The sequence below is a fragment of the Rattus norvegicus genome, chromosome 2 (genome assembly GCF_021556685.1).
Source record: "Rattus norvegicus strain SHRSP/BbbUtx chromosome 2, alternate assembly SHRSP_T2T, whole genome shotgun sequence".
NCBI classification, from domain to species: Eukaryota; Metazoa; Chordata; class Mammalia; order Rodentia; family Muridae; genus Rattus; species Rattus norvegicus.
Genome location: NC_141535.1, coordinates 171,158,115 through 171,184,401, shown reverse-complemented (window position 1 = coordinate 171,184,401; position 26,287 = coordinate 171,158,115). Strand labels below are relative to the sequence as shown.

Below are 26,287 nucleotides of genomic sequence, written 5' to 3'. Positions count from 1 at the left end.
ATGTTTCTGGTGCTAAGCATGGAACCCAGGGCCTGGTTCGTGGTAGGCAAGGCCTCCACTCCTAGCTCATTGCCTGAATTTGTTGATGATAGTGGATTACTTTTAACATTATTTCTTTTTAATTATGTGTATGGGGGTGGGAAATATGTGAACACAAGGAGCCCTGGCATGCTGGAAGAGGACATTAGATGTCCTGGAGTTGAAGCTGCTGCTGGTTGTGAGCCGTCCAGCATTAGGTGCTGGGAACCGAACTCTGATCTGCAAGAGCAGAGCCTCTCTGAAAGGGTGAACCGATTCTCTAGCTTGTTTTGTTTCTTTGGTTTTTGGAGGTGGGTTCTTATTATGTATCTCCAGCTGGATACTTGCTCCGTAGCCCAGGCTGGCCTGGAACCTACAGCAATCCTGCCTCCTTCCAGCTCCGGGGGACAGAGATTACAAGTCTGCACCACCATGCCCTACATGATTGCAGTTGTAAAGGCCCCACGGAAAGTTTAGTCTTCAGAGGCAACTTACTCAATGCATGGGCTGTGGCTCAGAGCCTCAGTGGGAGCTAAAGTTGTTCCCATGAACTTTTCCTTGAGAAGCTAGAGGTGGCAGTGAACAGGCAGCACCAGCTAGAGGGTAGACCTGACCCCTTGCTCAAGGTCTGCACTGTGCAGTTGCATTGGCGCTACCGACCCAGGGTGGTGAGTAGAGAGTAGAGTTGTATGGTACAGAGACTGCCTGTCAGCACCCTGTGGGAAACAAGACTCACAGAGAAACCAGCCAGAGCAGGAGATGGGGAAGAACCCAGCAGTGTTGAGGAAAAACAAAAGCAGGCCGAGGAGAGGAAGAGGAGAAAGCATTAGCAGCACTTGGGGATTTCTGATGACAGCGGAAGTAAAAGCCACAAAGGCCGAAAGAGGAACTCGGGCTTCAGAAGCGTCCTCGTCACTCGCCCACCCTCCCCCGAGAAGCAACCATACAAGGGGAAAGAACGAAAGGAAATGTCCAGTTTGTACCGTAGACCTGATTTTGAGGCAGGATACAATGTTCTGTTTGATAGAACATTGCCTAGGTTAGAACGGGAAGAGAAACGTTCCTCGTCAGGAATGCGTGCTTTGGTGGTCACAAGGTGCCTGAGCCTTCTACTCAACTTTGAAGCTAGTACTTGAAAGAAAGGGTGGGTGGGACTGAAAACCTTCCATGTCCTGTTTATGAGGAAGGGGAGGAGAGCAGGAGGGGGGAAAGCAACACTAAAACGGAGTCTTCCAAGAAGCTATTTTATCAAGAACTTAATTCACGTTCAAGACTAATCATAAAAATAAAGGGTCCCTCTCTACCTGCAGCTGGTAGCTTGTGCACTGACAGTAGAACATGAGAAAGTCACTGTCAAGCTGCCAGCTGCTATTTAAAAGATAGTTACTAAGAGCCAATGCAATGGCGTGAGTCGTGCCCCGTTCGCAAAACAAGGCATAGATGACCGTCATGTTAAAATAAGTACGTTGCGCCAGTATGAGAACTGTCATCGGCCGAGACTTGACACTTTTTTAAACTTTCACTGCTGGTGAAAGATGCACAATGACCATCCTATCGGGTGCAGCTCCGTGGCATCAGGTATAGTCATAGTTTTGCAAACATTGGCACCATCCAATCTTCAGGAACATTTTCATCTTCTCCAGCTGAAACTTTTGTGCTCATTAAAAATAGCTCGCAGGGGTTGGGGATTTAGCTCAGTGGTAGAGCGCTTGCCTAGCAAGCACAAGGCCCTGGGTTCGGTCCCCAGCTCCGAAAAAAAGAACCAAAAAAAAAAAAAAAAAAAAAAGAAACAAAAATAAAAATAGCTCGCAGGGCCTGGAATGGTGGCTTAGCACTAAATAGCAGTTGCTGCTCTTCCAAAGGACAGGGATTCAAGTTCCTACTACCCACATGGTAGTTCACAGCTACCGTAACAGTCTTAACTCCAGTTCCATTAGATCCAGTGCCCTCTTCTGACCTCTGTGGGCACCCGACACACACGTAATACTCATACATACATGTAAGCAAAACCCTCACACACACAAAATAATAACATAAAATACAAACATTAAAATTAAGAGAAGCTAGCCATTAGCTCTCTGCAGCTGCTGGTAATGACCTTTCTACTTTCTCTATCTGTGAATTAACTAAGTTCCTTCCATAAATGGCATCACGTAATGTTTGTTCTTTGGAACTGGTTAAGTTAGCATTTGGATCATCTATGCTGCAACACATGTCAACATTCCCATTTTAAGGCAGAACGAGAGACTGTACTTTTTGAGGGAAATACATGATATAACGATATAAAAATCTTTCTTTTAAAAAATTATGCATCTCACACTTGAACCTCCCAAGGCTTAGGGATCATTGTGGCATGGTGGGTGGAGAGACTGAAGAAGCTGAGACACTGTTTTGCAGACACAGCAGGGCAATTGAACACGCCTTCTCCCAGTGTTGTGACAGCGTGCACCAGGCTGGCCAAACTCAAGCCAGACAAACTTCCAATATAGAGAGGTGAGATGGGCACAGGTCCCACCCCTACTTGAGGAGCTACTGGCAGTTGGAGGCTGCTAGAAAAGAGGAGAGAGAGAGAGAGAGAGAGAGACAGAGAGAGATAGAGAGAGACAGAGAGAGAGAGAGATTGTTTTTTAAAGGTGAGGCCCTTGGTAGGTCATGCTCCAGTGGACGAGTGCACCCCTAGAGTATGTGGGTTGCATAAATTGGAGTTGTTTGTTTAAAAAAGGAAGAAGATATATAGTTGGGTGGGTAGGGTCAGGGGTGGATCTAAGAGGAGTTGTGGGGGTAATTATGATTCAAATACATTGTATGAAATTTTCAAAGAATTAATTAAAAGTTTATGTGTCTGTGTGCTGGCTCATACCTTATCAAAGCTCTAGGGTGATTACTGTGAGTTCAAGGCCAGCCTGATGAATAGTACAAGACTGTATGTTAAAGTATTGTTAAAGCTCAGAACATGGGCTGGAGAGATGGCTCAGCGGTTGAGAGCACTGACTGCTCTTCCAGAGGTCCTGAGTTCAAATCCCCACAACCACATGTAATGAGATCTGACACCCTCTTCTGGTGTGTCTGAAGACAGCTACAGTATACTCATATACATAAAATAAACAAATCTTAAAAAAAAAACCTCAAAACATATGTGTTTGTGTCATGTTCTAAGTTGTTGGAGCAGCGAGCAGATATATTGGGATTCATGAACTTGCAGAGGAGGTTGGAGGCAACCTTTGGGTTATGGTTGCTTCTGGCCCTCTCTACTCTCAGTTGGGCTGTTTTCCTGGTTTTCATTTTTGTTTTATGTTGTTTGAGATGAAACGTCAAGGTATTGCCCAAACTAATTTTGAGCTTCCTGTGCTCAAACCATCTGTCTGCCTGGGTCAGTCTTCTGAGTACCTGGAGCTGTGGGTATGTGTGACTGAACCTGGCTAGGGAAGAGTTCTCTGGGTCTCAGTGACTAGACACTGAAGCACAGTGCTTTTGCTGCTAAGTGAGGTGGGAGACCTTTGTCTCACCTGGCAAACAGTGTGGTTATGTTTCACCCCAGCCTTGAATGAAGTTCTGTGTGGAGGTAGTCAAGGGATAGTTATTGATCACCAGTATGTGCCTGTGACTCTGCTCCTCACTTCCAGGCTGAAACCTGTCTTCTAGAGCTCAGAGTGCCACTCGGTTGTGGAATGGCCGCTTAGCACACCCAAGGGCCTGGGCTTCGTCCCCTCGCTCTGTCCTGAGAGAGAAAACCCAAGTTCTACAATCTCTATTTCTCCTCCTAGGAGCTCTTTGCTTTTTAGGGAAACCAAGAATAGTGCCGGAGATTTACAAAAGCAGGGGGATATTATATTTTAGGTGCTTTGAAATAAGAAATTTTCTACAAATGCCATCACTTAACACTTGGTAATATGGTAGCTGTAGCTTGTCTTTCATGATTTATATGTGTGTCTGTCTGTCTGTCTCTCTCTCTCTCTTTTTCTGTGTGTGACTGTGTGTGTGTAACTTTTTGTAATCCTAGCAACTTGGAAGGCTGAGGCCTGTATCTTGTGAGTTTAAGGTCAGCCTAGGTTACATAACACTGTGCCTCAAGAAAAAAATATGATGGGACTTCAGACATGACTCAGTTAAGACTGAGTACTGTTCTCACGAGAGGACCTGAGTTGAGTTCCCAGCGCCCACATAGAGTGTCTCACAACCAGCTGTGACTCCAGCTCCAGGGGATCTCACACCCTCTTCTGACCTCTTTGGGCATATGCACTCATCTGCACATACACACATGCATGCACACGTTTAATGTATATATAATGATTTATGCATATACTATGTATGTATAATATGTAGATATATGTATCTGAAAGTATAGCTCAATAGTAGACCATGTACTTAACATAGGATAGGTCTTATCTTAGATCTTCAGTATAGAGACAATATAAAAATATTTACCATTTGCAGGTAGACCATTGGTGGTTAGAGCGCATTTTTTGATGTTGTTATTTCAAAATATCTTATGCTCCTAGAGATTCCTTCCTACCTTTTATATGTCTTATTCAAAGAACGGTGTGCTTAGGATCCCTTTAGTCAACAACTTCACTTTAGTATTGACAATGAGCGGATCCAGATTGTGTGTGTGTGCGTGTGTGTGTGTGTGTGTGTGTGTGTGTGTGTGTGTGTGTGTGTGGCGTTACCAGTTGTCACCACCAGTTCTCTGCTCCTCTGGGTCTCTTACCCTCTCAGGACTGTGGTTAGGTTGATCCTGCACTTCTGTTCCACTAAGTGATTTCCGTTCTGCTGTGAAGAGACGCCTTCGCCCACACAGTTGCTGTGGGAGTTCTCATGGGTTTTCGGTCAACCCACCCCAAGTTATTTATATCACTTTAGCTTTGAAATCTGGTAGTTGCGTCTATAAACTACTTAAAACAAAACTCACCGAGGGTTTCCCAGAAGAGGCTCTGGATTAGACACACCAGTGTGAGAACATAGGTTCTGGTGCAGCTGCTGGCTTCACTTCTGTCCTCTGAGTTCCCACTTTTATCATCTATCCCTCTGTCACCTTAGCTTTATCTAGTCTCATCTTGAAAATCTGTCCTGACGAAGTCAAAGTTCTTCCCTGGGTCTTCATGGTTCAGACAGTACGGCACAATGGTTAAAGGTGGGAACCTTTAAGCTACTTTTTACAGAGCAAATTCAATTTTACATTTCTGAGTGATTCTTGCATATCCTATTAGGTGGCCGGTTTGCCTGTTTGTTCAGAAATGTTGCCCAAAATATCCATCTGGAGTTCAAGGATCTCATGAGTAAGGCCAACATCAGGACTATCTTACTACTTACTGATGCTCAGGCCCTCTCTCAAAAGTAAGGCCAACACCAGGACCACCTTATGGGTTACTGACACTCATGTGCTCTCCCTACATGACCCCTGTACTTGGGGGTCCCTACAGCTCAGTGGTAGCACATTTGCCTGACATAAGCAAAACCCTAGTTTCTATCCCCAGCACCAAAAAATAAAAAATAAAACAAATAAAAAATTAGAAAAAGACACGAGGAAGGGAAGGAAGCAAAAAGTAATTAACTCTACTTGAAGGACACATAGATGAGAGGGTAGTGAACTCTGCCTAGGGCAGTACAGACGATTAGATAGTCAAATCTGCCTTAGAAAGATATTGACTTCTTCAGAGGCCTGCAGAAGCTTTTACCAGGTAAGATACTGGTCCTCGTGGTGCTCACCAATTGTGCAATTATGAAGTCTACACTGACATAACTAGCTTCATCACTATGCTGTTCTAGAATATATAGTTTAGGGAAGCTTAATGTACCATATGGTTGTGTTTATATTGTGATTGTTTTGTATTATGAGTAACCATGTATCAGAAAGAAATGGACACGTTATTGCACACAGACAGATCAGCACAGCAAAAACATGGAATTGGCAGGTTCAGTGGGTTTTTAGGAAAGACGGTTCGTTCCTGGTGTTTGAGGTGACTGCAAAGACGACTAGGAATAGTGTAGTTTCAGAATCCGTGTGGAAAGCCTTAGGGGCTCTGCTGCAACTTCAGACTTTACTCTGAGGTACCAGGGATACACTCAAAGTTTTAAAGCATGGATGATCAATCTATATTTTAGAGGGATCTATGGTACCAGCATCAGGGCAGACTGTAAAAAGGGATGTTGGAGGTTCCCATTAGCTATTCTGTGAGTGGAAAGAGAATGGCCAAACACTGAAGAGAAAATTCAGTCTTGTTATTAGGATTAAGAAAATAGAAAGAGTTGAAAACCATCAGGTTTCTACTTTGGGCTTGAACATTGTTCAAGAAGCCCAAATAGGAGAAATAAGAGAATCCAGTAGCTGGAAGGAGAAGTTATTGAAACAATTCTGAGCATTCTGAATTTGAGGGGCCGACCTTTCCCAGGAAAAGCCATTGTGTTAGCTGTAAGATCAAGAGAATTTGGAGTCAGAAAAAGAGTTTGAGGCCAGATCCATGGAGCCATTTGATCAGCTAAGAGACACAGAGAGATAACATAGCAGAGAAGAGAAACACGGTTGGAAATTGAGGTTCTGTGTGGTTTGAATGAGAATGGTGCCTACAGGCTTGCATGTGTGAATGCTTGATCCCCAGCTTGTGGAACTGTTTGGGAAGGGTTTGAAGGTGTGGCCTTGTTGGAGGAGGTCACCGGGGAGTGTCACTGGGGTTAGGTATTGAGATTTCTAAGGTCCATGCCAAGCCCAGTCTCTATCTCTGTCTCTCTCTCTACCTGAAAAGTGTGGAACAGATATAAATTCTCAGCTACTACTCTAGCACCATGTCTGCTTGCTTGCGGCCATGCTCCTACTGTGATGGTCATGAACTCACCCTCTGAACTGAAAACTTCTCCCCATTTTAATGCTTCCTTTATAAGTTGCCTTCTCAGTGTTCAATACCTTTTTCTCTCTTAGAAAAATTATCTAACCCCAGCAGGCCCTTGCAAGGGAGATGACACAATTTCAGATGTCCTTTGTGTTGTGGCATGGCAAAGGGTAAGCTGGCATTCTTGAATCCAGGGAGTTGAGAGATTTGTAGCTGGGTGTTCATCAGCAGGCCTTGAAATGTCTGCACAAGTCCTTAGGCACAGGGGACAGCACAACACAGAGCAAAGGAAATGCTTGCCTAAGCAGTCAACCATGGCAGTTGTGAAATGCTGTCATTGTTTAGGAGGATGCTCGGATGCTAATGATCTAGGTAGTTTCCAGTGGTGACAGAGGAAGGGAACTGTCAGAGAAGCAAGGCTTGAACACAGGAGAGCCTGGCATGTGACCCTGGGAAAGTCTTAATCAGGCAGGGCTAGCCTTCTGTGAAGTTCCTGGTGCAGAGGAAGAGGTGAAGAGTTAGGAGTTTGTCGTTGGGGGGGGGGGGGGTTGCTGTAGTCAGTAGAGTACTTGCTATGCAAAGTGAGGATCCGAGTTCAGATCCCTAGCAGCCAGTGAAAGCTGAGAATGTCTGTGTGCATCTGTAACTTCAGCCCTGGGAGACAGAGACAGAAGATGGCTGAATTTGCTGGCCAGTCAGCCTGGCTGAATCAGTATGCTCTAGTGAGAGACCCTGTCTCAGAATAAAGTAAAGGGGTGAGTGATTGAGGAAGACATCTAATGTCAACTTCTGGCTTTGACATGTGTGCACACTCACATTTCTCATGTACAAGTACACACACACTTGAACATGTAGCACACATACACACCATCATGCACACGAACACACACCTGCAAGTACACCCAGAATCACAGGTGTACACACACACACACACATACACACATATGAACATATAACACACATGTACCTCTCTGTCTCTCTGTCAAGAATAAAAAGTTGAATATAGAACCTTAATGAAAAGAATGACTGAGAAAACAAAACCAACATTGAATATCACTTTATGAAAATAAGCAAATCAGAAACTCTTATAGACAAATCTTTAAAGATAAAAAAAAATCACAATTATTTTCCTGTGGATATATTCAGGATGGGCTTTCTGGAGCAGTTGGAACAGAAGCGATGGACAAACTTCAAATAGGCCGAGGAAGAAGGGGAGAAGGGTGACTGGAGGCAGGGAGGACAGGGGAAGCACAGAAGAGCAAGCTCGTCTGGAAAGCGGAAAAGCGGAGATGCATTGGAGTGGCAGAATGGGCATTTGGCCAAATGGGCCATTTAAACAAACAAACAAACAAACCCTATAGTCAAACAGCTGATTTTATGCCCAAGGGTCACTCCATCCTTTTGGCTGCCCAGGCTGCCAACTTTAGAGTCAGTCTTAGCTTCCCCACCTTTCATATGCCAGGCTTTTTGTTCTCTTGCCATTTTTTAGAGCTTTCTTTTTTAATTGCTGTTTACTATTGTGTGTGTATGATGTGTGTTTCTGTGTATGGTATGTGTGTGTTGTGCGTAAGCCACAGTACTTCGCAGGGATCAGAACACAAGTATGCAATCCATCCTCTGGTTCCCCTTTTACGTGAGTTCCTGGTATTGAACTTAGTTCATCAGGCTTTCGTGGCAAGCTCTTTTACCCTCCAAGCCATCTCGCTGCACTTATACTGTTGGAAAATCTTTTATCTCCTTTTAGATAACATTTGGAGCCTGGCTGCCTCTCAGCCCCTCCACTGCTAATGGCTGGCACAAGCCACTACAACTTCTAGTCTGGATTGCACCACGGGCCTCCTCACTGGACTGCGAGTGCATCGTGCTGTTGCCTACCTGCCTTCAACAGCAGCACAGCAGCCAGACGGAGCCTTATCGAGTGTACATCAGACCATGTCACCCTGCTAAAACCCTGTTGTGACTGCTTAAATGATCGCAGAGTAAAGGTCAGAGCATCTGCTGTGCTCAGGGTGCTGACACCCCTGCACCTGCTCCTGTCTGACCTCATCTCCAGTGTCTCCCTTACACAGCCCCAGTCACACTGGCCTCACGCAGCACCCTCCTGTTTCAAGGTCTCAGCTGAGACTGTTCTGGCCCCAGAGAGCTGTGGGGTAACATTTGCTCACATGCCGTCTTGTTATTGAAGCCTGCCTTTGCCTCACCGCTGAAACTCGTGCCTGACTCTTCTTCCTACTTCCACCGCCTCAGTCACCTTCTCCTACAGGGATGATCACCTCTACTTCCCATGGCAGGCTGTTCAATGCTCCTCCTCACAGCTACATCAGACTTCCTTCCTTCCTTCAGAGAATTCAACATCCTGGCTTGGGACTCACGCAGGTCCAGAAATAGACCTGCTTCTAGTCAGTGGCGTTCTTGGCAAATGCTGGGCACAGTGTCTGCTGTGGTCCGAATGGAAGAGGACATTTCTCAAGTGGGACTTTCATTTGATAGACTTATGTCCTGTCACTTAAGGAGGATCCATCTTTAGTGTTATACAATGTTGACTCTTTAGGATATGAAAACATCTATTAAACAGAATTAATTGTTCTCTTATATTTTATAATCTTATGTATTGCCTCCCTGACTTTGATATGACACCTTTTAAAAACTACATAAGGTTGCTTATGACCATATATATACAATATATATGTGTATATATTTTCATTTTCTGATAATTTTTTTCATTCCCTAAAGGATTGAAATTAGCAAAAATCAAAGCAATCTGTGTAGAAACAGACATTAAAATCCTAACTTTCCATTTTGTGGGTAAGTACCTTGAGGCTTGGGGTCTGTCACTCTGTTGGTGGATTGTGAGTTAGTGCTGGTTGTCAGGCCTCCTGAAGGCCAGGGGATCAATGATCCACTTCAAAATGGTTTGGGCCAGGGTGCAGCCAGCTAGTTTATATATATTTACTAGCTGTCCCTAGCTAATAAAGTGGGGGCAAACAAGACCAAGCCACAGTCTCTTGAGCTCTCTTACATATGGAATGAGATTTAATTTGAAAATATTTCTATAAAGCTTTGGCAATTCACCCTCTGGCATTAGCATTGAGAATTATTAATTACCACCCTAGCTCCACATGTATATATGCGTCTGTTTTGTAGGATCTAATGAGGAAGTGTTGGATCAAGTGCCTCAAATATATTCTTAAGAAATTCCAAGGGTAGGTCTTAAAATCTTCTAACCATAAGAAACAAGCATGGGACTATGTTAATTAGATCAATGTAGCCATTGCATAATGTCTACATATTTTGTAACATGTTGTATACAATAAATAGTATTCAAAATTCTTTTTGAATATTTACAATGTTAATTAATTTTTTAAATGAAGAGGCTAAATGTTCAACACACAAAGAGACAGTGTAGACTTTGTCAGGTGACTGTTGGTTGGGATGCAGAAGGGTAATCACAGTAGCCAAGTCAGGGCTGCTCAGACACTTGTGAGGCTGGGGACTTTAGAAGAGACTTGGTCACCTTCCTTGTTATCTCCAAGACATTCCCAGGGCCAGAGACTAATTAATGACCTTTTTCTTTTTCCATTTACAGGCCTCAGTGGTCGCAAAAACGGAAGTCAAGTTTTCCCATGTTTGTTGATGTACAGACTTAGCCAGGGATCAACTAACTGTAAACTCAGGTTGAGAATCTGGACCGGTCCGGAACTTGAGAACACTTGCCTGTTTTATCTGTCATCTGTGCTAGGAGTTCGTTTGTAGGTAATGGCAGAGACTTTGCAACTGTTTACACTGCTTTCAAAACCCTAGACTTCTATTCCTGGGAGAGCAGGGTCAGACTGTTTATGTCTCTCACCAGTTGATTGAGAGTCCCTTTATTATTTTAAATGGTCCCTGCATCCCGCCCTGTTTCTTGATAACCAACCTTCACCAAGAGCTTGGAACAGGCAGCAGCCATTAGACGTTAGGGAAGGACTGGTTTTTAAGCTAGTCCCTTATCTTCCAAGGTATTTGCTGGGGAAAACCATAAGAAAATGGGATGTAGGCTGAACATACTCAGACTTCCTCATGAATAAAGGGAAGGCACGCTCCATTTCTATTTTACTATTCACTGTCCCAGAGCGTTGGCTGTTTGGAATGCAGCCTATGCCCTGTTGGCAGGGATTTGGAATCAATTTACAGTGTGTGAGATGATAACACATGTTCTGGATCAGGGGCAGGGAATGTTCGGAGCTGTAACTCTGTCTGTCTCCCCATTAGCACAAAGTCTTGCACACTTGAAGCTGGAGAAGTGGCTAAAAACACTAGGCTCAGTGTGTACGTGTGCCTTTGTAAACGCAACACAAAACATAGGCCCAGGACAAATGCCATAAATTGAGGTCATCAAAAAAGATAAAGACAAAAACCACCTCCACTGAACAGATCTCCTGGTATTTGGTAGAGATGCTACTTTTTGGGAACTAGAAATACAGTTCTATGCACATTGACATCTGCGCCTAGTGCTGCAGTGGTGTTTAACAACAGCTGGAGAACGCATCTGAGACTCGGTGGTGGGGAGAAGAAACTCAGTGGAAAGCGTCGGCTTTAATACGGTACAGAAGTATGTGTACAAAACTCAAGACAGTGTAAGTTGAAACCTGATACGCCCGAGGCACGAAGTAGAAGCTGACTCTTGGCTCTAGAAGCTAAACACTCGAGTAACGTGTATGTGCGTGTAAGAGCATGCATGCAGCAGGAGTCATTTAGAAGCCTTTGTGCAACCAAATGGCAAGGCTCAGCCAAAAGACGAAATGCTGTCCTTCGAAAGATGGGATTTGCGCATTGAAATGATCAGAAAAGGTTATTTAAGTCCTAAAACCTTCATGTTCTGGACCCTTGTAAAGAATGTCTTATTGCTTTTACTTTACCAGTGTGTGTGTGTGTGTGTGTGTGTGTGTGTGTGTGTGTGTGTGTGTGTCTCTGTGTGTACACTGAGTGAATGAGTGTTAGTGGCCATATGATTTTAAATATTCAGACTATAAAATCATTGCACAAATCATAATTGACTTGGTGTTTTTAGAACATTTTACTAATTGACAACCTGACTGAAAAGTATGTCTGAATTACGTATCACCAAAATTTTGCCAAAAAGAATCTGATTAAGTAAATGGTCAAGAAACTTGGTACAGCTTTAATTAGAGGAAAGATTATCTTATTGTTGATTTTTTTAAGTTTAGAAGTATAAGAATTTGTGAAATGAGCCAGGCTTGGGCTGAGGCAAGATTACTTGGGCCTAGGAATCTGAGGTCAGCATGGGCAACATCACAAACTCAGTCTCAAAAAATGAAGAGAGAAGGGATGGGCTAATGCACAGTGGCGAAGTGCTTGGTCCGTGGTACTGAAAGGAAGAAGGCTTGCCTAACATGTTCAAGGTCCTGGGCTTGATCCTTGCACCACACGAACCAGGTGTAGCTTAGAAGGTGAAGACAGAAAATCAGGAGAGTAAGGCTATCCTTGGCTACATAATGAGTTTGGAAAAAGTCTGGGGTACATGAGAACCTGTCTCAAAAAAAAAGTATAAAACCATCTCTTGATTTTGTTGTGCCAAGAAACATTTGTGAACCCCAAAAGGACCGCCAAGGAGTCGATTCCAATGCAATCGCATTGGGGTCTCTTTATTTAAGGTAGTGCTTGGGCCACACCACTGTCTCTGACGCAGGAGAATGAGGAGGAGCAAGCCCAGCTTCAAGCAAGCATTTATAGAGGCTAGAAGTAGGTATCTAGCCTGGTACACACATGATTGAGAGGCCATTATGGCCTTTATCATAATTGGCTGCTGCTGGGAGCCAAACCATAAACTTAACTTCTGCTTTCCTCCTGATTGGTGGTTGTTAGGAAGTGAAGTGCCAGGGGCAGGCTTGTAACCTGGAGGTGCAGATTTGTTGGGGGTAACCTGGAAACTGGTGCAAGTCACAGGTCTTGTTGGGGGGTAATCTGGAAACTGGCACTAGGTACCGCTGACCTGTTAATTAACTTGAGTTCAACCTTAGGTCATGTTCTCCAAAATGGAGTCTGAACCCAAAAGACCTGGTCTCTCTCAATTTGAGTATATTGTCTAAGAACACCATGGCTAACTTTGCAGTCTCATGTAGTGACACTATAGTGTGTTCGTCACCTTTTCGTGCTGTGACAACATGTCTGTGAAAAATGACCTAAAGAAAGATATAATTGTTTTGGTAGATGTTTTTGGGGTTTAAATCCACTGACCCTGAGCTCTTGTTTGTCAGGAGGTAGCACATGAGGAAGAGATTGTGTGGCAGACCGGAGCTCATGGCCTCAGGGTTTCCTGGAAAGCAGAAACCCAGAATGAAACCCAGAATTAGGGACTGAAGACAGCCTATGGTCCCCAAGGACCTAATCCTTTCAACTAGATCCCATCTCCCGAGTTCCTACCACAGTCTATCCAATTATGAACCCATCAACGAACTCTCAGAGCCATCATGATCCAATTATTTCCCCAGAGCCTCCCCTCTGGACAGTGCTTCACTGGGGACCATGCTTTGCACATATGAGCCTTTGAGGGGGTGGGGGTATTGGTAACCATAACACCGTCATCATCTTAAGAGCAAGCATTAGAAAGCATTTTCTTCTCAGCAAAGTACTTCTACATATTTTACTCTATCAGACCTACCTGCCTATTCCCCTACGGATAACACATGGGCTTTTTCTTGAGGGGTGGCTACACATATCCAATTTAAAAATTTTTTCCAGAGACTTGACTTTATTACATTAATTCCCCTGGACAACTAGGACCATTCTAACCATTCCCTGTCCAGAACCTGCTCCTTGTAAACTGCCAGTGTACCAGTTTCCTGTTATTAGAGATGTCTGGATTGTCTTGATCTAGAAGAGCAAAGAAATCCAGTTACGCTCCTCCTCCATTTAAGTCTCTCGCTCCCTGCCTTCCACTTTATCTCCTGCAAGCATGCAAGATTTATCCCTTTGCAAAAGGGGGAAAATGATATGCTGTGAGTGTGTGTGTGTACATGCATGCACATGGTTGTGTGTACACGAATGCCACCCATGGAAGGAAGCACACCTGTGGAAGTCAGAGAAAAACGTGCTGAGGTCAGTTCTTGTACTTCGTGAGTCCTAGGATTTGAACTCAGGCCCTCAGGCTTGGCAGCGAGTGCCTTTACCTTGAGGTATCTCACTGTGCCTCCTGCACATGAAAATCCTTAGATAATTTGGTAGGGATAGGAGTGCAGACATGCTTAGGCTTCTGTAAGTTTTTGAGTAGTAGTTTGTGTTTAAACAAACACCCTCACCTATGTTGATCCTGCCAGTCACCCTCCCAGATGGAGCCCCATCTCCTTCTGTCCAAAGTCAGGCCTCTTCCCCCTTTGTGCTTTTCCAGTTGGAAGTTCCTTTCATTAGCACTTCCTCCTACGTCTTCCTGTTTACAGTATTAAAAGGTATACTCATGTGCACCATGTATCCGTCATTGAATACTTTCTCCCTGAGGCTGTCCAAATGTTCTTTGTTTTCTCTGCTCAGGGGCTTTACCTGACCTTCTTCCTGTTTGAGCTCTTATAAATAACATTGGCATAAATCACTTGCAGAATATATTTAAATTGTTTACTCTAAACTTTAGTAACTACCACTATGTCAAGGGTATGGTCATTTTTAGGGCTCTAATCCCTTATTCAGTTTTTCTTCAAGGAAGGGGATTGTCTCAAAATGTCATAGGTATTGTAGGAGTGGAGTTCTTCAAATCCTTCCCAATACTAAATTTTACAATAATTCACCTTGTTTCTGGTGCTATGAACGTATATATAACTTATATGAACTTATAACAATGCAGAGGCTGGAGCTAGACAGACAGTTGGTATGTGTTAGGCCCTGGGCTTCAGTCCCCAGCATCAAAACAAGGTAAAACAAAATAAAACAAAATGCTACCACAGCTGTCCTGATTTGCATTTCTAAGTCAGGCACTGTATCAATAAAAAACTATTCAAGGGGCTGGGAACATGGGTCAGTGGGTAAAAGTACATGCCATGGCCCGAGTTTCAGTTTTAGAACCTACATAAAAAGCTGGACTTGGGTAGCACCTATCTGTGAACCCAGCACTCTGTGATGGAGACAGGAGATTCACCCTGAAGCTGGCCAATCGGCACAGAGACATCACAAAAGACTTTGCCTCAAAATAATAATAGTAATTAATAATAATGAAGGAATAACAATATTAAAACAACAATAATAATAATGGGAAGAACTGACTCCCCAAAAACTGTCCTGTGGTCTCCGTGTGTACACCTGCCAACACACACACACTCTTTCTCTCTGTCTGTTTGCCTCTCTCTCTCTCTCTCTCTCTCTCTCTCTCTCTCTCTCTCTCACTCACACACACACATACACACACACACACACACACACTCTGTCTCTCTCCGTTTCTCTGTGTCTCTGTCTATGTCTCTGTCTCTGTCTCTCACACGCACACACACACTCTTTCTGTCTGCCCCTCTCTGTCTCTCTCTCTCTCTCACACACACACACACACACACACACACACACACACACACACACACAGAGGTAAATCTTTAAAAAGAATTCAGTCCTCGGATAACTTTAATATATAGTAATATATAGTTCCACTTGGAAGGAGGGCGGGCAGACGTTTCATTGCTATTTGGTAGCATTGTTACTGCCGTGGTCTGCATACACATTTCCTCATCCACTGATAATTGCCAATGTTCCTTATTCAGGTCTCAGCCCCAGCACACCATTTCCAGCTTAAAGTGCTCACACAGAATGAGGGCCCTGGGGAGGAGCAGGAGGCATGTAGCCAGTGAGAATGGGAACCAAAGTTCCCTGAGCCCTACAGTGTTTTTTCTCCTGTATTTCCTACTGCTTTCTGGAAATGCAAATGTCTCAGGAATGCAGCTGTGTGCTGCCTTCCCTCACAGCCCCCCTGCAGCAGCCCAGCAGCCCTGGGCTGAGGTTCCCACTCCAGCTGTTTGTGATTCTACTCCTTGGCTCCAACCCACTGTCTCAAGGACTCTCTTAAGAGCTGGGCTCCAGTTAGTGATGCTTCCTACTGTTCCCTCCACGCTACTGTTGGCGGTGGAGTTGCCTCAGGTTATGTCTCTGCATGTCTTGTTTGGCTGCAGTCAGTGTTCTTCCTAAGCTGAAAGAACTGTTTCTCCCCCACATCAGCAATGGCCAGACACGCTGTGAGGACTGAGTCACAAGGAATTAGTTTTCTGCTTAGGTGAAGGCCCTCACTAACCTATTCTGATGGGGTATTGAGGGGCATGTGTCTCAAAGGGTGTGGACTCAGAGGTCATATTCTGTCCTCTGTGAGGGTGTCCTTCTCAGTAAGTGAATGGGCAAATCTATCACATCCATAAGGGCGTACTTTTATTTCTACACACATACATACACATACAGGCGTGCACACACAGAGATAGAGAGAGACAGAGACAGTAGACAGGTAAGGAGAGAGACGGGGAGAGGGAGAGAGTGAGGAAGGGAGGGAGGGAGGGAGGGGGGAGAGAGAGAGAGAGAGAGAGAGAGAGAGAGAACTGAATTTAACCTGTTGTTGCAGCAAACTGCTCTGGCATATTAGCGGAGTCGGGGGCTAGGACCTGTGTTTGAATCCTAGCTCAGAGGGAGGTTCTCTTGATGTCTGCCTAGGTGAATGTTTGGTTCTTTCATTAGCAGGGCATTTGCTGTTTTGTTTTATGTAGGAATATACTACATGCCCAGCTTGCTTTTCACCTTTGTTTGTTTATGTAGAGAAGGCATCAGCTGCCCTGATGCCTAGATTGGTCTCAAACCTCTGGGCTGAAGTGATCTTTCCCGCCTGCCGTAGCTAGAACTATAGGCATGCACCACTGTGCCTGGTTCTTCCTGCTCTTGTTAGCTCTGAACAAGACACTGATCCTAGGAAGATGGGCAGATGAGCTCTTACTTTACCCAGGGTGCTCCTTTCTCAGTCAGCGGGCAGTTGTCTATTGGCCTTTGGAGGCAGAGTAAGAGAGCCTTATCCTGGTGAAGGGGCCTCTGACTTAAACCTGGGTCAAGTAGAAGAACTGAGGCAGGGTGTCTGTGAAGGCCATAGTTTCTGCAGGCCTGTCCTTGAAGTTGACTTGGTGACAGCCTTTTCTGAGCCATCATTCCTCTCCTGCAGCGTCCATCTAGATGCTCAGGCCTTGTCCTATTCTCGCCCCCCCCCCCCCCCCCCCCGCTTTATATATACTTTAACTTTGCCAAAGTGATGCTAGATGGGCTGGCCAGGTATCTGGAGGGCGAAGGCCCTCTATCATTCCTTCTTCAAAATATGTGGCCCCGAGTGCTGAGCCAGCAGGCTGTTATTTGAACTTTATGTGCCAAGCCTAACATGACTGTAATTTGAAGGCACGCCAATCCAGGAAGCTGTGAAGCTGCTCTACATGGTAAATTCTGGAGCAGTAAAAATTGATGAATTTTAAAAGTTCAGGTTTCTGCTTTTCAAGCTCTCAGGTTAGGGCAGAAAACCACTCAAAGCTAGAGATGGAAAGGACTTAGAGGACTTACCATTTTATGACTGTTTTTAAGAGGCCATGGAGGGGAAGCATCTGATAGGCTGTAAAGCCTATGGCAGAGAGGTTATTCAGGTGGATCTGTCAGCCGTTTAGCTTAAAGTGAAGTTTGGGGAGGTCGTGCAACAGCTGAGTTCTAGGACTTAACTCACACAGTACTACATGGTTTCCTGAGTTAAATGGAAAGACCCTCCCTCCCCGCATCTCTGTTGCTCAGTATACTGTTAATTCTGGAATCATGGAACATTCAATAACCAGACAGGGGCTCTGTGGTTTTGACATTTTGTTAAAAGGTGTTCACATTTCTGGTCCTATTGTGACTTTTGCTCAGTATTTCCAATTTCATGCTTTTTGATGTTCTTAGGTTTGAACCCAGAGCCTTGGGGATGTCAGGGCGAGTGCTCAACCACTTAGCTATACACTCAGTTCCATCTGCTTGCGTATGTTCAAATGGTCACTGTTACAGCAGTGGTCAGCATGAGTTCAACTACCTGTTCACTTGAGGATGTTAAGAAGCACTGTCCCAGTGTCCTAAAGTATAGATTAAGAACTCGTTTTGAATTCTAGTTTTGCTTTCACTGATTTATGACTGAGCAATTACACCTTGCTTCTCTGCGTGCTGTGAGCCAAATGTTAGCATCCCCTCTGGTTCACCTGTGGTAGTATTAGGAGGTGGCACGTTTGACAAGTGGTCAGGCCATGAGGGTTGTTATGATTTGAAGATGAAATGCCCCTGCTAGTTCCTGTGTTGGTCTCAGCTGGTGCTGCAGTTGGGGAGATTACAGAACTTTTAGGAGATGGAGCCTGACCTCAGGTGGTTTCTCTCGGACATCCTGTCGGAGGGGTGAGAAGTCACTAGCACAAAGGTGGAACCCTCACGAGTGGGATTGGTGCCTTGTAAAAAGACCTCGGAGAACTTCTTGCTACTTCTGTGATGAGAAGACATATTGAATAGATAGAATTAGGAGTTGGACCTTCACCAGATACTGGATCTATGTTAACCTCAGATGACTTCTCCTAAAATCGTGGGGAACCAGTCGGTGTCATTTTCAAGCCACCCAGTCTAGAGTGTTTTGATACGGAAGTCTTAATGGACTAAGACACTGTGTCTCTATTTCTCCATGTTTGAAACAGTAGGAACAGTAGCACCTATATTCGATGGGGTTACCGGAGGGATGGAATGACTGACATGCCAGTGTTTAGGGCGGGGCCTGGTACATCATGAATGCTACATGAGCATTTCTAACACCATTTCTCAAAGCAGCGGCTGAGTTTCCACAGTGGATTGCGACTCCTTTGGGGGTCACATATCAGATATCCTGCATATCGGATATTTACATTATGATTTATACCAGCAGCAAAAATTACAGTGCCAAGTAGCAATAAATTAATTTTATGATTGGGGGTCGCCAACATGAGGAACTGGATTAAAGGGTTGGAGCATTAGGAAGACTGAGAACAATGGCTTTACGATGTAAATGGTGACAGAGTTGAAAAAGTAGGTAGCATTTCTGCTTCCCAGTAGGGCTAGGTATTACACTGTTGTTTATGTAGGATCTTAAGTAATGGTTTCCCGAGACCATGTTATCAAGACACTGACTCAGTCCTTTTGCTCCTCTTGGATAGTTTATTATTTCCAACAATGAGGGAGAAAAAACAAGCAAGGACGGGATCTATACATTTTGATTCCCCAAGCTGACAATTCCAATCACAAAGTGAGACTCATTAAGTTAATATGTTTTTCACCTTAGAGGTTTATATGGGTAACTGTCTCGGTAGGCCATGAGCCAGCATGCACAGAGATCCTGTTATGGTTTGTGTATATGCCCAGTCCAGGGAGTGGCACTGTTAGGTGTGGCCCTGTTGGAGTAGGTGTGTCTCTGTGGGCGTGGGCTTTAAGACCCTCATTCTAGTTGCCTGATATTCTCCTAGCAGCCTTCAGCTTAAGATGTAGAATTCAGCTCCTCCTGCACCATGCCTGCCTGGATGCTGCTATGCTCCCACTTTGATGATGATGGACTGAACCTCTGAATCTGTAAGCCAGCCCCAATTAAATGCTGTCCTTTATAAGACTTGCACTGGTCACGGTGTCTGTTCATGGCAGTAAAACCCTAAGACAGGTCCATAGAAGGACAAGGTCTGTATGCTTAGATGTATGGAGACTCAAAAGAAATATATGACAGATTTTACAGAGTTTCATATTGCCTTTATGAAGGCATTACTTATCACTTATTTATCACTGCAATGGCATGTGGGTAGGCCAATTCATAGTTAGTTGCAGCTCATTCCATAAGCTTTACAACTATAGTTGGTTCTTTATAGAGCTTTTTAAAAATTTACTACAAATATCTTATATCAAGTAGAATTAAAAGTTATTTCTAACATATTCTTGTCAAGAGACCAGATGATGAGAGGAGGTAGAGTTTCAACAAGGGTTAGCTGTTTCACCTCCTAACCTTAGTTTCTAAATAAAATAAAGGTTGCACTAGATCCAACCGGTTCTTAGGAAGTATATAGTCATGTAGGTACCATGAGTTTCCCATGACAGGTTAGAAAGGGGAACCTCTCTTTCAGGACATAGTTCCTGGCCACATGGTTTGGCCTTTAGTCAGTCAGTCTGTAGAATGAGATGCTCTCTTTGCTTCAGGCATCCTTGAATGATGGCTTAGCATGGTTAACTCCAGCCTCTCTGCCTTGGCCACTCAGTGCACAAGCAAACACAGCAGCACTACCTGAGTGATGGGTCACAAGAGTCCAGTGTGACAATCAGGACATAGGGATTTCTGCAGAGAAAACAGAGTGAGGGCTGCTGAGATGACTCCTCAGGTAAAGGCACTTGCTTCCAAGCCGGATGACCTGTGAATGTCCCCCAGCCTTCCACGTGATGGAGAGAGAAGTGGCTCCTGGACCTTTGTGAGTTTGAGGCCAGGCTTGTCCAAACAGCCAGTTCCAGGACAGCCAGGCATAAAATAAGATACAAAGATATAATAAAAGAAATTTAAAAGAAGAAAGTGCAAAGGCTCAAAGGGTTTAGCTCTGGTGGGCTTGAGAACATGAAGGCCACTAGGCAGAAGAGCACTGGTCATTGGAGAGGTCAGGCTAAGTGGAAGGCGGGCATGGGTGGATCTCTCATAGTTCTTACTGGACAGTTTTACCTGAATATGAATTCTGTTTCTACTACAGAAAACTACTGGGGAGCTTCATGTACAACTGGGGCTCTATTTTTAAATGGCCATTCTGGATCCGGCACAATTGTGATGTAAGGAGCATGGAAGCAGAGAGGCCAGTACAAGGCCACACAGGCACCTGTGTGAGAGACACACACAGGCGCTGTGGTAACATGGATGATGGTAGAAAGGCAAGCTATGCGAAAAAATCTGGAAGTGGACACATTATGATCTTTTTGATAAATCTAAAGGAAATAAAAGGAAGAAGAAGTAAATATGACTCCTGGCTTTTGGCTCAAGGAACTAGGGAAACGGTGGCACCAACACTTGAACTTAAGACTCGGAAACAATGAAGTTTGGATAGATGGAATTAAGAATTTGAGATATGTCATGCTTGAGATGCTTATAATACAGTGAGCTATTAATGACACGCAGGCAGTTGCGTTAAGAGTGGAACTTCCAGGGGTTGGGGATTTAGCTCAGTGGTAGAGCGCTTGCCTAGGAAGCGCAAGGCCCTGGGTTCGGTCCCCAGCTCCGGAAAAAAAAGAACCAAAAAAAAAAAAAAAAAAAAAAAAGAGTGGAACTTCCAGATGCACTAATGATCTGAGACTCATAGCCTTAAAGATGAAGTAACACAGAGCTACCTGAGTCCATTCAGAGAGGATCTGAAGGGTATAGAGGGCTACAGCCTGAGACTTGTTTTAAAGGCTGGACATGGGAGGAAGAGGGTGCCAAGAAAATGCTTCATGTCTTTGCTCGTTTAACATTGCCATCATGGGATACTACAGACTGGGTAATTTATAAGGAAAGATGGATTCCTAACAATTCCGAACCCGGGAAATCTAATACACCTAGTTGCATGCGGCGAGGGTCTTCTTTCAGGGCAGAGAATTCTTAATAACTGTAGACACTGGCGGCTTCCGGAGGTAAGATGGGATGAAGTTATAGCACGTGGCTAACAAGGTAGCTCAGAAGTAAGGGCCATTACTTCTAACCATGATGACCCACAGTTCAAGTCCTGGAACCCACACGGTGGAAAGAATGACTCCATGGGTTATCCTTTAACTTCCACACTTACACTCACAATAAATAAGTGTAAAAATAATTCTAAAGCATGCTGTAGCAAAAAGAGTGCCTTCGAGTCAAGGCAGCAGTTTGCATCTCAAGAATATAGATTTCTACTCTGCTTGTGGGAAGTTCCTTCCAGTCAGAGCTGAAGCTTAGATTCCTTAGCTTAGTGAAACTCTTGGTCTTGTTTCATTGGGGTAAGGCCTAAAACTGATGGATGGGCCAGCAGAAGGCTGCTACACGTATAGGAATTATTCCAATGTTTGATAAATGCTATGTTAATAAATAGGTAATTCGTGCATTTGAAGCATTACTATCAAACTTAATACTTTTTAGGTCGCCACACCTCCACAATGGGAATAAACTGCACTATGATGTCTAGCATTTATTGAGCACCTAATGTCAGATGTTTAGCAGGCCTTATCTCATCTTCACAGTACTTCCTGTGATTTAGCATGCCTAAATCTTGTCTAGATTACGGCTGCTGGGTTTACCACTTGAGTCAATTTTATGTAGAGATATAATTTGTGTATAGAAACTTATCATCTGAACTCAAAAAAAAAAGAGTTAAAAAGCACTGTTAACATCACAGATATTTTAAAATAAGAACTGATATTGTCATTGCGGTTTTGTGGTGCTGAGGATTAAAGCCAAGGTCTTGTGAATGGGGCAAGGCCACACTCCTGAGCTACATCCTTAGCCTCCTTCTCCTTTTTAATTCTGAGGCAAAGTCCCATACGTTGCCTAAGTGGTCTTTGTATGAACTCTGTGGCCCACAGGATGGCCTTGAGAGCTCTCTAGCCTCCTCCCTCACCTCAGCAGTTCTAGAAACCAGAGATCATAGGCCTGGGCCACTAGGAGAGTTGAGGGTGAGCTTTTTACTAATGTGTTTTTGCTTTTTATTGTTAGCTAATGATGTAGATTTAACAACAACAACAACAACAACAACAACAACATGTTAAATAAAAAGAATAAAGATTTTCCTCAATTTCTCAGCTCTAACAGTCTGTGGTTTTATCACTGACAAGGGGATAGCAGTAACAGCACAAATACATAGGTGTTATCTGAGGAGAGCAATTTTACTTCAAAACATGGAAGCTGCTTAATGGGTCATACCTTCCTGTTGCTCATGAGTCAGCATGAAACATACCTCCAGAGAGGGCTGAGTGGGTCAGATTTATCTAAGAAGACAGCTGTGTGATCCTGGATCATCCTCCTGCCTCATGGCACTGCAGATACATGCTTCTGGCTTGGTGAACAACGGTCAATTACCCACTTTGTAAAGACCTCAAAGTGGAAGTAGCAGGCTGCCCTGGAAAACCTTTGGTAGGAGAGTAAATAAGAGCGGACTCAAATATGGCCTGTGGCAATATTCCTCTGTCTTCTAAGTAATTCTCACTGACAGTGTGACACTTGTTAGTATAGGACTTTGTTAGTAAAAAGGTAAAATAATTTAAAAGTCGGTGGAGTTTTACATCATGACTTTTAAACCTGACAATGTTTGCTTGTTTTTTTTAATATAGGTTTACAATCAAGTAACATTAAAATTAACATATAATATTAACATAACAAATAGTAAGGGAAAACTGAAACACCTAGCATTGGCTATTCAAATGTTGGTTTTGTAGCACTATGACTTGAACCATGTTCTAGCCTAGCTACACCTTTGGCCCAGTACATAGGCTTCTGTTTTACTGAGAACCTTGAGTGCAATGAGGGAATTTCAGCATCTAAGGGGCAATCAGAAACCCAGAGAAGTGAAATGAAGAGGGAAAAAACGGTCCAATGGGACAGGACAGAACATCCTTGCTAGGGATGTACCCAGCCAATCTAGAAAAACCAGGCAACCCAGGAAAAAAAAAGTAAATAATTGGAGCTGTCCCAAGTTAGGCAAAGCAAAATGACATTTTCATGTGGACATTATCAAGTGTTAAGTATGGCAAAGAAATCAGGTGGTTTGACCTCATTTAGAGTTAGATCCAGACAACGAGATTGGGTTCAGTTTGGTATTGTGAGAACATCCATCGTTCATATTGTCTTTGTCCGGCATCAGACCTGCTATGTGACCATGTTTTCCCCCATAGTCTAGACTGGAAGGCTCCAGAAGCAATTAAACAGAAGATCAATGTAAGTAGATAAGTGTACACTATCACTTCCTGCAGCTCACACTCTCTAGAGTTTCATATGAGCTACGTCTGCGCACACAGCAAATCAACTTAAAAAACAGAGGCAGAAAATACATTTCTAAGTATGACTTACACTACTTATTAATGGTGGAAACGGGCTGGCGATCTTACCCTCTACTTCAGCTACGTTTAGTAAGTGGCTAGCTCACTTTTGCAGTCTGATTCCGCAGGTACTTCTGCAGGGTTCTTTAAGGTCTAACCTACCATGAAGCTTTCCCACCTGTCACGACTTGGACAGTCTCCACAGAGGGCGCTGAGCGCATTACCGCCACGCGGCGCTGAGGTCAGCCTCTCGGGTGTTGGGAGAGCTTCTTATTCTAAATTACAGACCTCGCAGCCACCGGATATCCTCGCTGCATAACTGGCAGTAGCTGTGCGGCTGCACTCGCGTTTCCTGACAACCACAGCAATATTTCCACTAATATCCTGTTCAAGGCCAAGCGCTGGGCTACGATTCATTCTCAGGACCCCTCCCTCGGGGTTACTGCCCCCGACCGAGGCCCGGGTGTCATCAACAAAGAGAACCTCAAGAAAGTTAAGAAGAACACCCTCTCCCCGTGGGCCGCGAGTCCCAACCCCCAGAATCAAGCTGCTGGGGGCTCTCAGGCACGTGCTGCGCGCCGTGAGCGTTCGCATTGTCCTCGTCCCTCCGCTCCCCGCCGCGTTCCATCCCCTTCTATCTGCGGAGCACACGCGCTCCGAAGCAAGCGGCGCGCCGGCGCTGAGCAGCAGTCCAACAGCTGCGGGGGCGGGCCCAACAGCGGGGGGCGGGGCCGGAGGCGGGGCGGGGCCAGGGCGCGGGGGCGGGCCCGGGGCGCGGCTAGGCGGCCGCGGCGCCAGCAAGCTAGAGAACGAGATCGCTGCGAGCGAGCGCGGCGAGCACCAGCATGGCGGGGCTCCGGCGCCCGCAGTCCGGCGCCTACCGCCGTACGGCCGCTGCCGTGAACCTTCTGCTGGGCGTCTTCCAGGTCCTGCTGTCCTGCTGCCGTCCAGGAGGGGCTCAGGGACAAGGTCAGCCCGTCGTCGGGGCTGGCTGTCCCCGCCGCCCCGCCCCCCCTTTCTTTTAGGGAACTGTTGAAATCTGTGAGGGTTCTCGGAGGAAGGGGACGCGGGCGGCTGGGGATGGCGAGCTACTGCAGCCCTGCGACCGCAGCGTCCCCTCGGCGACTCTAAGCTGGGCCAGGAGCGGGCAACACGGAGCTCCGGGACCGCTAGCCGCGCGCGCCCCGGAGCCTTTGTGCGCGGGCCCCTGCGCCCCGGGCGCATCCCCCGCTTTGTGTGGCGCGCGGGTGCCTCGCCGCGCCCGGCTTCCTGCAGCTTTGTTTCCCCCAGCCCGGTGGCTAGGGGGTCGCCGTGCCTGGTGCGGCGGCCTCATCCTCTGGTCCGGACCAAGCTGCACGCCCCCACCTTCTGGACCCCAGGGTCGCCGACTGGGCATTGTATTTGCATCCTAGGCTCACCCCTCGGGTGGCCTCCCCTCCGAGAGGAGAAAGAGACTTGTTTGGGGCAGGCGGGTGGCACGAGGGGACGGGCGAGGAAACAGGAAGCGTTTCTTTTCCGTGCATTACAAACGCGGTGTGTTTTTTGGTGTCCGTGCAGCGTTTGAGCCCTTGCCGAACGTGGTGGAGCTGTGGCAGGCAGAAGAAGGGGAACTCCTGCTGCCCACTCAGGTGAGAAGGACCGGTGACAGGGCGGGTGTGGGCGTGTGAGGGAGGAGAGGCCTGGAGGTTACCGGCCTTCCCCCACTGGCACAGGAGCGCTCCGGTCACTTTGCAAGGCAAATAAACGGTCGTGCCGAGCCTGAACACCTGGCAACGGTGGCTCTTCAGCCTCCTCCCCGGCCATGTGACAGGGTGTGAGTCAGGGCCGCCCCAAGTTCAGAAGGTGGGTGTCCAGGCCACCTCAGCAGGGTTGTGTGTCTCATAGCCTTGCGCCTGGCTAGTGGCGGCTTCCTTGGCTTGTTAGTGGTCCAGGGTGGGCGGAGGACTTGCTTCTGGGTCTACAGTGCTGTCTCTAAGCAGTCGGGTGTGGTGTGGATGGCAAGTGGCTGGAGGGTTGAACACAATGGGAATATTGATTTCATAAATGTTAGTGAGTGGTACTCGCCATTAGCCAAAGTAGCTTTGGGATGAAGAAGTGACTTTAAAGGAGTATAATCTTGGAATTTCTCCAAGTGTCTTTAATTCCTGTTAGAACACACCCACTTAAGAACCTGAATTTCAGGTTTTTTAACCCCCCCCCACGATGATATAATGATTACATGTGGAAAAATAATTGCTAACGTTTTATTGAGAATCTGTAGCATAGAGGGCTTCAGGCTGCAACGGATGTGGTACTGCAAAGCTTTTGTCTTGAATTGTGTGTTTAAGTTATTCAAGAAATTTTCATTGATTTGCAAAAGGTATCCACTTAAATGTAATTTTGAAAACATAATTTTGATGACTGTTTTTCACCAGCAGTGTAGTAGAGAC

At 45.3% G+C, this 26,287-nt stretch overlaps 1 protein-coding gene and 1 long non-coding RNA gene across 28 annotated transcripts in view; one reads left to right on the top strand and one right to left on the bottom strand.

Moving 5' to 3' along the window:
* The window catches only part of LOC134485933 (uncharacterized), a 31,102-nt gene extending 6,577 nt beyond the window's left edge, over window positions 1–24,525 (bottom strand). The window contains exons 1-3 of one of the 3 annotated variants that reach the window (XR_015675945.1): window positions 23,890–24,525; window positions 22,781–22,951; window positions 19,003–20,178 (exon numbers count right to left, since the gene is read on the bottom strand). This is a non-coding gene — a long non-coding RNA (uncharacterized LOC134485933). Of the gene's footprint in view, window positions 1–19,002; window positions 20,179–22,780; window positions 22,952–23,889 lie in introns of those variants that run through there. The other 2 variants (XR_015675942.1, XR_015675946.1) reach the window with 2 other exon arrangements.
* A 137-nt stretch (window positions 24,526–24,662) lies between these two features.
* Window positions 24,663–26,287, top strand: part of Tmem131l (transmembrane 131 like) — a 133,825-nt gene continuing 132,200 nt past the window's right edge. For 23 of the 25 annotated variants that reach the window (XR_015668663.1, XR_015668655.1, XR_015668654.1 and 20 more), the window contains exons 1-2: window positions 24,663–24,827; window positions 25,416–25,486. Coding sequence is in view for 9 of the 25 variants with exons in the window: in XM_087633167.1 (XP_087489293.1) it covers window positions 24,704–24,827; window positions 25,416–25,486 (195 nt within the window). In the remaining 16 variants the exon portion in view is untranslated. 25 annotated transcript variants of the gene reach the window in all.